The following is a 14,633-nucleotide window of genomic DNA, read 5'->3' on the forward strand; positions in this document are numbered from 1 at the left end:
AAAATGTGATCTCTCGGTTTTCGTACACAGTTTCGTGCGTAAGGCCAACGGGTCGGGCATCGGATCCATCCCTTCTCAGCAACGGGCAACCAAGTCAGGTCCATACCGGGTCAAATAAATAAAAAGCTCAATCCGATCCATCTAAACCAAACTAGAAACTTTTCACTATCCATTCAAGTTTGCATATAAATTGCATGGAAGAGTTAGCGCGTGTAGTGCAAGTGCAACTGCGACCAAATAATCCAAATCCACATTGTCGGGTTGGAGACTCCGCCCCAAACCCAACCGCTGCTAACATGACCCGGTCAAGGCAGCAGACAAATTGAAAATTTTTTGTCATCTCATTCAAATAAGATCATCCGTGGGATTTGTGTTCTAAACAGAGTCCGCTGCGCTGCCGACTCGGTCAATTGTGCATGCCTGAGTGATCCATATGATATGAATGGAATGGTATGGTATGCGAGCAGACCGATCTGTGCACATTTATATAAACAAAACAAAACCAATAGCCCTCACCTCAATTACAAGAATCTAGTTTTCCATAATTCCTGCTTGCGCAGATTTAGAACTGTTAAATGCATTAAACTCAAATCCAAATTCGGTGTCGCATAAAAAGGGAAAGACCCGATTCCACCCATCTTCAGCCCAGCACTACTAAGCGCAAAACAAAACAAGCTTGAGCCTGGCCAGACTTAAAACGGACTCAGCTCCACTTGACCATGGGCAATTTGGGAACTAAAAATGGACGTGGTAGTAAAAAAAAAAAAGAAAACAGATGAGGGTATATTTGACCTTCTATCTCGAATCAACGGTTAGATGGAGCGAACCAGTAACCAGCCGGATAAAACAAACCATTCATCAATGGAAATTTCATTAAAACGCAATCTCTCTCACCTACTCTTGAAACAGTCAAACCCATCAATATATTATAATAAAAAATAATTAATTTTATATTTTATATAAAAAAAAAAAAAAAACGGCACCAACCAAAATTCTAAAAATAATATGAGGAAAGATCCTGCCCGAAAATCTTCCTTGTTTCTCGTCCCCCTTCTCATTCCCCCCCTCCTCCTCTCATGGCGGCCCTTCCCTTCCTCTTCATTCTCTTCTCCTTCTTCTCTCCATCCTCTTCGGATTCCCCTCGTAACATAGAGACCTTCTATCCTCCCATAGCGTCGCCGCCGGTATCACCACCATCATCGTCCTCGCCGCTACCAGTACCGCCATCTTCGTCGCCACCACCGGCCCGAAACGATACGGGCACTATACCGCCTCCATCGCCAGCACCCACATCCTATAAACGAACCATCGCGGTGTCGGTGGCGGCCACAGCAGCCGGCACCCTCTTACTCTCCTTTCTTTGCTTCTTCTTCGCGCAGAAACACCTCGACAAGCGGCGGATGTCTCGGCTTAAGAGCATAGTCGTCTCCGGTCCCCCGCCCTTCGCCGGCGCGAGTCGGAGTTCGTTCAAGCGGGTTGAGGGGACGCTCAAAGGCCTGATCGTTGACGAGAACGGGCTTGATGTGCTCTATTGGAGGAAGCTCGACGACCAGCACACGGTGAAGAGGGAGAGGGCGTCGCAGACGGTGCCGCTGCGATCGCCGGGATCGGTGTCGTCCACTTCGTCCGCTTTTCGGTCGCAGGAAATTAGAGATGATGAGATCAGGGAGTATGAGACGATCCCCGCGCCGGTGGCAGTCACGGGCTCGGTTCCTGCATTCATGACGAAGACGAATTCGGCTCCGAAGTCGATAAGAGAGGTTAATTCTGTTTCGAGGGGACGAACAGATGCAAATCAGCAACCAACATCAAGTTCGGCGCCGCCAACACCCGCGGAAAATCATACTCCTGTGCCACCTCTCCCTCTTCCACCAGGCAAAAGAGGTCCTTCCCCTCCTCCTCCGCCTCCCGGTGCTGCTAACCAGGCACCACCACAGGCACCGCCTCCTCCGACTGAGAAAGCACCGCTACCCCCACCACCGGGAAGGGCTCCATCACCACCACCACCACCACCACCACCTGGAAAAGCTTCACCGCCGCCTCCACCACCACCGGGCAAAGCACCCCCACCGCCACCTGGGAAGGCGCCCCCACCACCACCCGGCAAAGCACCCCCACCACCACCGGGCAAAGCACCCCCACCGCCACCCCCTGGCGGCGCGTTCAAAAAGCCTCCTGCCTCAGCCAAGTCGAAGGAAGGCGAGGCCTCGTCATCCTCCGCATTGCCGGAAAGCTCGTCGGCCGCGGCGCCGGCGAAGTTGAAGCCATTGCATTGGGACAAGGTTCCGGCCAACGCCGATCATTCCATGGTCTGGGACAAAATCGGTGGCGGATCGTTCAGGTCTGAAAGCACATCCTCCTTCATTGACTTCCTCATTTGTTTTTCACGTCACTTACGCCCATTGTTTCTACATAACTGATCCGAACAACTAATCTAAGCTACGTGATTATTAGCCCCACTAAAGATTTAGTTTACGCGCATTAGAATGAACATCCAACAATGTGATTGCAGAGGAATTGTTCAACTCTATACTATTACTATTTTTTTTTTTCCAACTTTCGCCAAGTCGATGTGATCTCTAGCTCACAAGCGATGGAAATTTACTTCACATATGCAACCCTCGTGTTCTTTTCTTATTATATCTGTTTCTCATGAATGTACTGTAAAGAAGGCTTTAGTTCCCCCCTCTAGTCGTTTTTGGGCCATAGAATGCATCTCTTGAGACCAAATTTGTTTGACAAACATAAAAGAGTTTCTATATTTCTTCAGTGTCTTTCCTGTTTTAATTCTTTTACTTCTGTTACGAATGATATGGTCAGTCAGACATGCCAAATGTCTAATTCACTTTATTTTTGTTTAACAGCAAAAGCAGTATATTTACATGTTAAATAACCATTAAAACTTGGGATGTGTAACTCACATATTAAAGACTTCCTCAAACCACAAGGCGAAGGTGGGAGGAATTATCCAAAGTTGTCCCCTTCACGTTACTGATGGTCCTCTCATAAAAGCAACCATAATAAATACAACTTCAATGTACCGCCGATAGAAAAACATCTCTATTGAGCAAGTCAAATGTCAAAGTCAAGACAGCCATCGGAGGCACGCGCGAACCTTCTCCTCCGCTCAGTCGCAAAATATCGGGACATTTCATCACGATATTTTGGGTTTTTTTTTTTTTTTCTTGGCAGGTTTGACGACGACCTGATGGAAGCGCTGTTTGGGTATGTGGCCACCAACAAGAGGAAGGGAGCAGCGGGCGAGCCCACCACGCCCTCCAAACCTGACCCACAGGCCAACCAGCCCCCACAGCAGATCTTCCTCCTGGACCCACGCAAGTCGCAGAACGTAGCCATAGTCCTGCGCTCACTCGGCCTACCTCGCCAAGCCATCGTGGACTCGCTCCTCCTAGGGAAGGGCCTCCAACCGGACACGCTCGAGAAGCTCTCTAAGATCGCACCCACCTCGGAGGAGCAGTCCGAAATCGTCTCCCATCCGGCCGACTCGGCCTCCCGCCTCGCCGACGCCGAGTCCTTCCTCTACGACCTCCTCACCGCCGTGCCGACCGCGTTCCAGCGGATCGACGCAATGCTCTTCAGATCGACCTACGAGTCCGAGATGCTCACCCTGAAACAGAACCTCCAGACGCTGGAATCGGCGTGCAAGGAGCTCAGAAATCGTGGGCTGTTCTTCAAATTGCTGGAGGCCGTGCTTAAGGCCGGCAACCGGATGAACGCCGGCACGGCGAGGGGAAACGCTCAGGCGTTTAACCTTACGTCGTTGAGGAAGCTCGGTGATGTGAAGAGCACGGATGGTAAGACGACGCTTCTGTACTTTGTGGTGCAAGAGGTTGTGCGGTCTGAAGGGAAGAAGTGCGTTCTCAACCGGGACAGGAGCTTCCGGCGATCGGATTCAACGCGCCGGGATAAAACGATGGCTGGGGATGATGGTAAGGAGGAGAGAGAGAGCGAGTACTTGACGCTTGGATTGCCGGTGGTTGGTGGGCTGAGTGTGGATTTCACCAACGTGAAGAGCGCGGCGGGAATCGAGTACGAGTTCGTGGCTGGATGCTGCGACAGGCTGAGCGTCCAGGTTGAAAAGATCAAGCAGTTCGTCGGGAGTTTGAGCGGCGCTGACGGCGGCGAGTTCAAGGAGGAGATGAAGGGATTCGTGGAGGGTGCGGAGGAGGAGCTGAAGGTGATCAAAGGAGAGGAGAAGAGGGTCATGGAGATTGTCAAGAGGACGACGGAGTACTACCACGCCGGCGCCGCGAAGGACCGACCGGAGAACTTGTTGCAGCTGTTCGTTGTAGTGAAGGATTTCTTGAACAGTGTCGACCAGGTCTGCGTGGAGATTGCGAGGACCTTGCAGAAGAAGAGAAGCGGAACGGCTTCGCCGTCTGCCGCTGCCGGTGGCAGATCTCCGGCGAGGTTCGCAAACTTGCCCGCGCATTTCCTATCAGATACTTCAAGGACATCAAGCGAATCAGATGAAGAATTCTAAGGTGGCTGAGTTTCATTTGCCGTTGTCGGAACATCCTCACAGAGCTGCCATGTTCTTTGCGACTTGAAGTTTTAGGTCCGGCCACAGCGGAAAGTTGATCAGTGTGGTCTATTTTCTCTTGAAAATTTAGCCCTAGTGCACACTTCGACCAATTTCTTATGGTGATGCAATTCTAGTTAGAAAAATTCACCTTGGGGATGTTGATTGCACCTAAGAAACATGGTAAAAATAAATCAGCATACAAGGTTCAGCTCAGTGTAGTGTTTCTGATCGGAGGATCGCTTCCTGTTTTCAGTTTCAATGTGTGGGGGAAAATAGAAGAACAAAAGGAACAAGAGTTTTCTCCATCTGTACTTCTGTAATATCTGTCAATATTTTTTTTCTTCTCTGTTGTAAATATATCAGAGATGATTGTATGGAAGGGAAGTTGAATCTCCGTTCCATAAGTTGGTAATCCTGTTCTTCACAGAACAGTTGAGATTTTTAAAAGACTCTTTCAAATTGTATGGATTCATTTGTGTGCATCTTTTTTCTGATTTGTGGTTTATTTGCTTCAGATGACTCCGAATTCTACTACTGATTGTGTGAATCTGTTTCCTGTTTTCTTTACTAAGGAAAATTTAAAGTTAGTGCTGCTGCAGATGCTCTCCTCTATTGCTCTCCTCTATCACGACAATGAGTACTTGAGCCTTAAGAATCACAACTTTTTGCAATATATTATCTACCACCATGAAGCATTGTCACGAAATTTTTTTTAATAAGTTTTCTTTTTTAATCTTTTAAATCGGCCAATTTGCCGTATCGGCACGGTTCATGAATATGGAATTTAATAAACTGGCCATGAACTATGAAATAAAAAGCAGATCAATGGATCCTGAAAATTCATCTTAAAGTTCGTGTTCGTGCTAAAATTGAATCAAGCCAACACTATCACGTGTCTGTTTAAATTCGTGTTTTCCGTTCGTGATTCACCAGACGCTTTTAATAATTAGAATTTATAAAGTAGCAACACTAAAAACAATTAACGGTCACAACATCATCACTGATAACTGATGCTTTTTTTTTTTTCTTCTGCAAACAATTTCACTTATCAATTGAAAATATTAAAAAGATTCTTGCAGCTGCCAGCTTGTTAGGATTGTAGCCACAGATGGCGTTATTGGTCGAGATTTTTGTAAAAATCATAAAGAGACAAATATCCTTATCCAATGATCTTTAATATCCAGAAAAGGGGAATTCTCAAAATCAGAATATACGAATCAAACAACAGCACGGCATATGGAAGGCAACTAAAACTTGGAAATTTATTATTATGATTATTATTTGCAAAATTTACGTGAAAAAGAAAAGCGATATTTTCAGAAGAAATAAGAATAATTATGACTGCTGGGGACTACTCGTGGGACTCCTATCTGTCACCTGCTGAGATTGTGCGATCTGCCATTAATGGCGGCACCATGTTAGGCCCATTATAACGTGTGAATGCAAACGGAATCAACGTACCATTTAGCTTGGAAGAAAGAAGAAGTAGTGTCTGTCACCATTTAAAGTATCATGCTAAAACATGACAATGACCACGATAAAGAAAATTTATTAATCCAAAGACGAATATTAGACTGTGGAACATAAATTTCAGTTCCCTGTAACTGGTCTTATTTCAATATGGATCTAAATAAAATACACTTTCCAGATCTGGATCTGAATACCTTCCGGAAGTTCCTTCTCTTTTTCCCCTCATTGCTAAGTTGGTATCCGCTCCTGAGCTCCTTCTCATGCTGGTATGGAATTTATTTAAGACTTGGGCGCTATATAGGAAAGGGTTTGCTGAATGCATGCCTGCTTTGATTGGATGTGGAGCATAGGCATTAATGAGTTCATAGTTGGCATCGACAATGTTAATTGTTTATAAGGTACATTGCTTGCCCCTGCAGAACGGCTGCCATATCCAGCCATTAATGTTAGTCAATGAAGTTTCTGATGTAGTTGTATATGTCTTCCATTTTCTTAAAACATTGTAATTTTAACGAGAAATTACAATGGATAATGACATGAATGCAAATTATTCAAAACTAAAATGATGTATTTGGGATATATTACGTAATAACACTCTCATAAGGATTTCAGCATACAAACTACTAGGCCATTTTAATTCTATGACTGTTGAATGTTCATATAAATGTGCAAGGTAATCGGACTTCTCAAAATCATCAAAACCTCTTGTTCTTCCCACCTTCCCGTTTACACTTTTCAAATTTTGACCATCTTTAGAATAAGTTATAAAACATGGTTTTAAATATTTACATACTGACAGAACTCTGGTTTTAAATATACATACCGAATTCAGAAATAATAAAACACACTTTGACTGAGTTATTATTTTATTTCGACCGTACTTGTATGTTCAAGTTGCCAGTGTTGTACCACTGGATTTGATGAATCGGACAATTCATTGGTTCAGCTGAATTGGTTGTGAATATGCTTGAAAATAGTGAAAAATTAAACACATAAAAGTTGACGTGATGCACTCTTGAATCTACCACTGAATTGAATCAGTTTGCCACTGATTTATAAAAATCTGCCAATTTTGATAACTCCGCGTTTTAGTATGCATAAGCAACTATAGGACAACCCCAGATCTGATGATCTGATAGATCCAGATTTCGCCACCCTTTATTGAGACACCAATATCAAATTTTGCAGGTATACATGTTTTTTGTACCCAGAAACAATCTCTAATATGATTTAGGTATAACTAGTTTGATACCCATGAGATTTATCCGACCAAACCCTGGCATCAACGGTGAAAAAGAAATGTTACGCATACTTTTGATGGGATTGTTAGTGTAAAGGCCAGATGCAAATGTTTTTTGAGTGGTCCAAGACACAGGCATGAATCTCGCGCGCGAGACAAGTGGATACTAGGTGAAAAAGAATCGTGAAACATATAACTGATAACATTACCTGAGTGTGTATTGGATGCTTAAATTTTAAACTTAACAAGCTGTCCGATTTTGAGTACGCTAATAAAGGCCACTTCCTCCGGTTGTCCTTGCACCTTTGTAATGCTAAACCATGCTTGACAGATGCCAAACCAAGATTCCTCGTTAAAGTTCTGTAATCTTCGGTCGCTTTCTCTTTTTGTCTGACCTCTCAGATTCATCCTCTGACAATGGTGACTCAGATAAAGCAGGATGGCCTACGATTTCATCATCATCGCTGTCATCCGTATCGGAGGGGCTAACTGGCTCAGAAAGGGCCATTTGCGCACCTGCCACAGCAGATTCAGCAGCTGCAACAGCTTCAGGTGTGTAAAGATCAACTATTCCTAGACGCAAATCCTGCAAAGTCGTTGACAATCATTACGTGACAAAGATGCATCTCCATATATCAATGTAACGGGGAAAAGGTAAAAAGAGACTACCATTTCAATGTACTGCTCCTCATTTCCAGTTAGTGCTTCGATATCAAATGCTTCCAGAGGTTTTTCCTGCACAAAGCACCTTTTTGTTCACAAGAAGGTATAGAAAGAGATTAAGTTGAGACTATATTGCCGACTTCAAACCTTAGCTTCACGCATTAGTTTTTCATTTGCTTCTGCCATTACTCCCAAAAAGTTCTTCACTCTTCCCAGAACTGTAAAATGGTTTCATGACCAATTCAGTTCATTCATGAAATAATTTTACTTTTCTAAATGAAATGGAAAGAAAAAAAAAAAGATACTGAATTCAGCCAAGCAAATATAACCACACATCTAATGCAACTCATGATGTCAAGTAAATTCATTGTTACACACTTTCCAGTCCGACTACTTGCTGATGTTTCATCTCAGCTTTGTACCCACACTTTTGTGTGTCTTCCAGAAGTGACTTCACACACACAGATGGACCTTGGAGGTGGTGGTCTCTGTTGTGGAGGGGGTGAGCTCATTTCCTGGGACTTTGGCACAGTGGGTTGTTTAAGCTGAAACAGGTTCCTCCTCTGCTTTCTCAGGAGCCCTTTTTGAACAACCGGAAATTGATGGAGGTGTTACTGGTGGCTGCGGGTAATTCCCAGGAGGTGGTTCTCAGATCTAACAGTGTTCATTGGAAGGGGTGGCTCCAATGTAAAATTGACGATTCCTGTTCAGGGCATGGCTTGGAGTCCATTTTTAGGGGAATTAGCAGGATGGTGATCAGTAATCATCTCTGCCCCCTGCAGAGTTCATTGATCTGTTTGTTTAGCAGAGTTACCTAGGGATGTGGTTGGGTTATGTTTTTGGTTGAGTTTTCTGTTGACTGTTGTCAGTCTTTTATTCTTTCAATACCTTCTTGATTCATATTGAATAAATCGAAGTAACTCCCCCAGCAGGTTCCATGAAAAAATGCACACCCTCCGAACAAATTTGTGTGCTTTTCCATGTCCTCCTGGTAGAATGGTCAATTTTGACTAAGAATTTAGAGAGAAGATCCCTCCTCCCTTCCACTGGCAAAATGAAGACTTAAGTTAAAATTGAAAATGATACAAGTTGGACAAGGTTCTAAAAGGACTAGTAGGGACTAGGGACTAATCGGTTCAAGACAATCCAAGTTAACATATATTTTTAAGTGTGTTCACATATGTACATATAACTGTATAAGTGTTTGTGTGTGTGAAGCGGGCTCAACCAGGACAGGTTTTTCCCCACCTGCTTTTCCTTTTTGTCCCCTTCTTTCGTATTTGTCTTCTCTCAAAACCACCCTGCCTTAAGATTGGTGGATTAAAAGGAACTTGAAATCCCCTCATTGAGAGAGAGAAAGAGAGACGAGAGGTAGTACAGTAGCCTAAGTGAGATATCTCAGCACACACACACACACAAACAAAGAACTCTCAAGCTGAAGCATGCTCTCTCTCTCTCTCTCTCTCTCTCTCTCTTACATATATACACATGAACACACACAGGCACTTCATATTAACAAGCTAACTCTGTGTATCTATGTGTACATATATACATGCGCACACAAGACATACACACACACACAAAAAGAGAGAGAGGCTTCACAAAAGGAAAAAGGGAACTAACAAATGAACCTAAATAAAAAAACTTATTTGATCAGTCAGCTGATCATGAACACCCAGCCAACTAGATGGTCATGGACTGGTTCGCCAACTAGTCACTAAGTTGACAACAAAGCTTAAGAGGAATCACTTTGTAGTTTATACCTAAATAACCCTTTTCAATTAGATCTGCAAAAATACTCATGCTTCAAAGTATCATGTTTTACCATAACATTTACCTTCTATATGTTTAATTTTTCCTTCAATATTAGCACCACAAAAAATGTGATCTAACTTATTCACGAAAGTGACCATGTGAATCTTGAGACACCAACTGGAACTCCCATGGTGACTTCACAAAATTAAGGTCTCTATTATACGATGCAGCTGACTCACTAATTAGTTAATTGTGGTAAAATGGTGTAGCTACTTGGCTATGTCACACACAAACCTGAAAGGTCACTGCATGCATGTCAACACAGCTCGACATGGGTGCCACCATGCAGGTGCAGAACATGTGGACACAGCAAAATGATATTTAGTATTTTTTTTATCCATCTTGTTAATTTCTACTTAAAATTTATGTTCTATAAATAGAAAAGAAGAACATATGTATCTTGGTCTTTTGAAAGCTCATCAGCTTTGTAATTTTTTCGTGATAATATTCAGGGAGAAGACCTCCCAGCAGGCTTTGCATCGGAAAGCTTAACAGCTTTTCCAGATTGAGATATCAGAGTAGCAAAACGGCCAGATGCTCCGATTTCTACTAGAAATTCAGGAGGTGATATCTTAAACAAAACAGTATCAGCAGTTGGCACATCAAATTTGAAAATAGAAGAATATGTGTGGCTTATGTCAATAACATTCTCATCAAAGTCCGAAGACATGTTCACTGCATAAGTAGCATACCTTGGCTTGTGGGAACTGGTGTTGTCAAAGGCTTCTCACCACCATTCTTGTTAGGATGAAGATTTCCTTGTCTAGATGAAAGATCATTTTTGCATACGAGAAGCCTTGATTCTGATGGGAAAAGGAAACACAGTTTGTCTTAGATTTATGCAAGTTGGGTGATTCTATTGTTAATAGATCACCAGAGCTTGACAATACTTTTTCACAATTTTGGTCCTCAAATTCTCATGGTACATAACAAATCAAAAGCCACAACAAGTTGTCACAACCTATGGTGGAGGATCCTCGATGCTCCAAGCCCAGAAGCTCCTTGTTTGTCGAACCCATCTTCTGGGGACCAATCAAAGAGGAAATGAGTATAAGTAAAAATAAATATTTTATCTTCAAAGTATATGTTTGGTAGCCCTAACAGCAGTTATATTTCAATCTGAAAGATGCACAATGAGAACAACAGAATTAAGGGATTGGTGGAATATCTATTAAAGCAAAAAATTAGAAATTGAGAAAAAGCGATTGTCTTATTCTCAAAGTAGAAAGAAGTAATGTAAGATTTAACATTTTGATCTACAATGACGAGCCTTAAAACAAAAAGTAGACATATATACGATACACCACATGATTGCTTTTTACATGCAAAATTCAATGAAAAGATTTTCCTTTTCTTAATTATGCAAAACAACCACAGCACTAAGTGCAGTCTTCTCATTTGTGTTTTTCTATGGAAAACATTCCGCTCCAACCCTGCTAGGGAAGCCCCCATATTTTATTTTTGTTGAAGAGAATTAAAAAATTGCCAAAATTATGCTTATGGTGGGATCTACCCACCAAACACCAGGCAGAGATTCCCATATTAAAACCTACTCAGAGAAAGCAAGGGGCCATTAACAACATCATCAACTTTAGTTATGGGTGGCAACATTCTAATGTGAAAAGTTTATGAGGTCTCCAGAAAGAAAATAATTTATTTCACGGAGATCGAACTTACCTGATTCGAGAATGTCAATGGAACCCATTCGAGGATTTCATCCATCAGGACTTAACTAAGTGATCATTAACTTCATCAATAACAAATGTGATTATCTCCAAAGTCCATTTTCGTCATGGCCACTTGATCAACTCAATAGTTTCTCCATGAACAACTGGCATGGGGTCTAGAAAGATGGATGTGGTGGATAGCCACAAAGCTCTCTCTATCTGCTTTGAGTCTAATTCCTCATGGAAAATGTACCCTCCAAATCTCACCACAGGGTAGCATAAAACTCCTTAGAATGAGGAATAAATTTGTTATGAGAACAATTTTCCCTTTTCCAAATGGGACCTTATTTATCCATCATCCCTGGAAAATTTTAGATCAAGGAATTATTTACATCTTCTCAAAAGGCTGACATACCTCTCAAACCTGATCCCAATGAAATCTTAGACAGTCCTTGCAAACTTGCAACGAAGTTGTTCTCTTCATTAAACCTGTACCCTTTATATGAGGTTCTTCATTGCTTGTGTCCTTGATCTCATCTTCAATACACATTTTAATTCCTTTCCTTTCCCTCTACAGCAGCCCTTATTGTGAGAACCCTACTTTCCCTTTTGATCTTGTGATTAACATCTTAACCTCTAACTAGCCTTCCCCCTCCACCAACTTGGATTTTGCCTTTATCTCACTCTATTCCTTGGATGTCTTCCGCTACTATTACACTAAGTGGGTGCTTACCCTGCCTATCACATAAAATTTTTCCCTTTACTTTGTAGAAGATATCGTTTACTATGTTTTTGTCCCTTGTTTCTAGCTCCACCTCAAAGCTAGGGATGAAAATTAATTGAAAGGAACTTCAATACAGATTCTCCAAAATTCAAGACGTAACATGGATATTGTGATAGTATCCACTTCCAAACAATGTTGTTAAATGTGATGAGGCCAGGTAAAGCGAAGCCTTGAACTTGAGCTTGTAAAGCAAGGTGAAGTGAGGTAAAGCGAAGTGAAGCGTAAGTGTAACCAATAAAATTGTGAAGTATATGACATCCATAAACTAATTTTTCCAGGTGAGCGAGAGGGTTATCCTACTGCCCAGGCAAGAGCCGCAGCACCCCCTCCTTCCCCTTGCCCCAGGGTTGAAAGTTGCAATAGTACCAGGCAATCAAATCGTTGTGCACTTCAACTTGCACGTAGGACCCAGTCCCCTTACGGTATAAGGAAAATAGCCAGGTTTCAAACTGGAGACGTGCAGTCAACATGCCCCCCAAGCCCACCCATTTATGCTATGCCCCTCTGGGCATCTATAAATAATGTTTCAAATGAAAAACAATAATTAAAATAACTAGAGAGACCTAATCCTGATGTTAGAAAGTGAACTCCCACAATTTGGTCATTCGGTTCTAAAAATTAACAATTAATATCTAACAAATAGATTGATAAGAATCAAGACAAATTTTAGTCAATAGGTGGCATATCCTAGAAAATGTGCCAGCCCCTTTTGAAACTCAATTTTGTCTTATATGCTATAAAATAAAAGAATGCAACGAACTAATCCTATGCTAAAATGATCATGCAATGTTTCACCTAAATGGAATGCATGACCAAAAACTATCGATTCTAGTCATCATTTTACATTTAGGACGGACCATCTGGTCACCAAACTTACCCACTTGCTTGCAGTAACTCAAACAACAAACGATGATTCATATGGTTTTCTTTGATATGATAGGGAAATTCTAGAGGAGAGATGAGAACTGCTTGCAGTCCCTAAACCAAATAAACATTTGTTAAAATATTTTTCTACGAAGAAAATCTCAAAAACTAAGCATTCAGGATTCGAGGTTTGTATAATGGCAAGATCACCACTTAATTCGCAAAAGCCGCAACTAAATAACCAGTTTCTCATTTCAAAGCCAAGATTTTAGTTGAATCAACAAATAAAATCTGAAACCACAAGCGAAATACATCAAAATCAGAAGCGACAAAAGCTTCAGACGACTGAAATCACCCATTCTAGTAACACCGACCAGAAAACTAAACAAAAACAAGCACCCCACCGGCAAATTACCTCAGTGAACAAACCAAACTACCAACTCACTGAAAAATACCACCATTCTGAACATCAGCAGAAGCCATGGAGAGTAATAAACAACAGAGAATGCATCGGGTTCTCCTCTGAAATAAGCTCGGGCACCCGACGGTGCGTCTGTTTTTCACCACCGAGGCGATGGCCTGACCCTCCACCGCCAGGGCAGGCCCGACCAATTAAGGCCACTGTAGAGGCTGGCCGTGCAGCGCAGGCGAGGGCTGCCAGCCGGCCCTCGTTACAGCACAGAGAGAAGGATGGAAGGACAGCAAGCTGGCGGCCCTCATTTAGAAATTAGAACAGAGAAAGAGATAGTGAGAGAGAAAATGGTTGCCGAACAGTCAGACATTGCGGGCCGGCAGCCTTAAACCGATAGATATAGAGGAGGATACAGAGAGAGAGAGAGAGAGAGAGAGAGAGAGAGAGAGAGAAAGCAAGATAACTCACCGGCGCTCGCCGGCGAGAGTGAAAGCCGTCACCGCGAATAGAGAGAGGGGCGCCGGCGCCGAAGTTCGTGAAGAGAGAGCGACCTGCGTCCGTCAGAGAGACTCAGAGAGAGGAAGGGAGGGCGGCCGTTTTTGCGCTCGTCGGAGCCTGGAAACGGTCGAGACACCAAAAGGGTTTTATACTTGGAAAACCCCTTTCTTTATCGGGTGAAATGTTAAAAAAGTGTGTTTACAAAGTTTTAAATTTGATTAACATCCCGTTCATTAATACTAATGACTTTAGCATGTTGAACCGAGTGAAGAACCGGGTCAGCCCAAGACAAGAGGCACAGAGGAAAGTGAGAAACCATGTTGGTCGAAAACGAATTTTGTTGGTCTTCTTTACCACCGATTCTAGAACCTAGGAATTCTGATGGATTGAATTTATTCGATTGCATTTGCAGACGTGAATCAAAAATTCATTTATTTAGATTCTGTAAATAAATCTAGATTCAATTACTAATCTAATTTGTATATATCTGGTCCACAGTTTCAAATTTCAGTCTAAATTTGAGTCTTTATTCGATTTCGATCCAATAAAAAAAAAAAAAAACTGACTAGATCATACATTCATGTTGGATCTTATGGTTGTCCTCTCCAATCCGAATCTAATTACACTTGAACTCAGGAAAGACTGAAAGTACGACAGAATCTGAAGTTTAGATC

At 42.4% G+C, this 14,633-nt stretch overlaps 2 protein-coding genes across 3 annotated transcripts; one reads left to right on the forward strand and one right to left on the reverse strand.

Annotated features, from left to right (window-relative positions):
- Nucleotides 1-1,022: 1,022 nt before the first annotated feature.
- Nucleotides 1,023-5,037, forward strand: LOC116250635 (formin-like protein 8). The gene is made up of 2 exons (XM_031624419.2): nt 1,023-2,341; nt 3,193-5,037. Exons 1-2 carry the CDS (start codon nt 1,077-1,079, stop codon nt 4,502-4,504), a joined length of 2,577 nt encoding a protein of 858 aa, XP_031480279.1. The 5' UTR covers nt 1,023-1,076; the 3' UTR covers nt 4,505-5,037.
- Nucleotides 5,038-7,390: 2,353 nt separating this feature from the next.
- On the reverse strand, nt 7,391-14,093 carry LOC116250637 (uncharacterized). Of its 2 annotated transcripts, none has more exons than XM_031624421.2 (6): nt 13,930-14,093; nt 10,696-10,753; nt 10,427-10,537; nt 8,067-8,137; nt 7,926-7,991; nt 7,391-7,842 (listed from the first exon to the last, which is right to left on the reverse strand). In XM_031624421.2, the coding sequence occupies exons 2-6, from the start codon at nt 10,751-10,753 to the stop codon at nt 7,609-7,611; spliced, it is 540 nt and encodes a 179-aa protein (XP_031480281.1). In that variant the 5' UTR covers nt 13,930-14,093; the 3' UTR covers nt 7,391-7,608. The 2 variants fall into 2 exon arrangements, with proteins under 2 accessions (XP_031480281.1, XP_031480280.1); XM_031624420.2 differs by having other exon boundaries at nt 10,696-10,756.
- Between the last annotated feature and the right edge of the window lie 540 nt (nt 14,094-14,633).

This window comes from Nymphaea colorata, chromosome 3, assembly GCF_008831285.2.
Source record: "Nymphaea colorata isolate Beijing-Zhang1983 chromosome 3, ASM883128v2, whole genome shotgun sequence".
In the NCBI taxonomy this organism is placed as follows: Eukaryota; Viridiplantae; Streptophyta; class Magnoliopsida; order Nymphaeales; family Nymphaeaceae; genus Nymphaea; species Nymphaea colorata.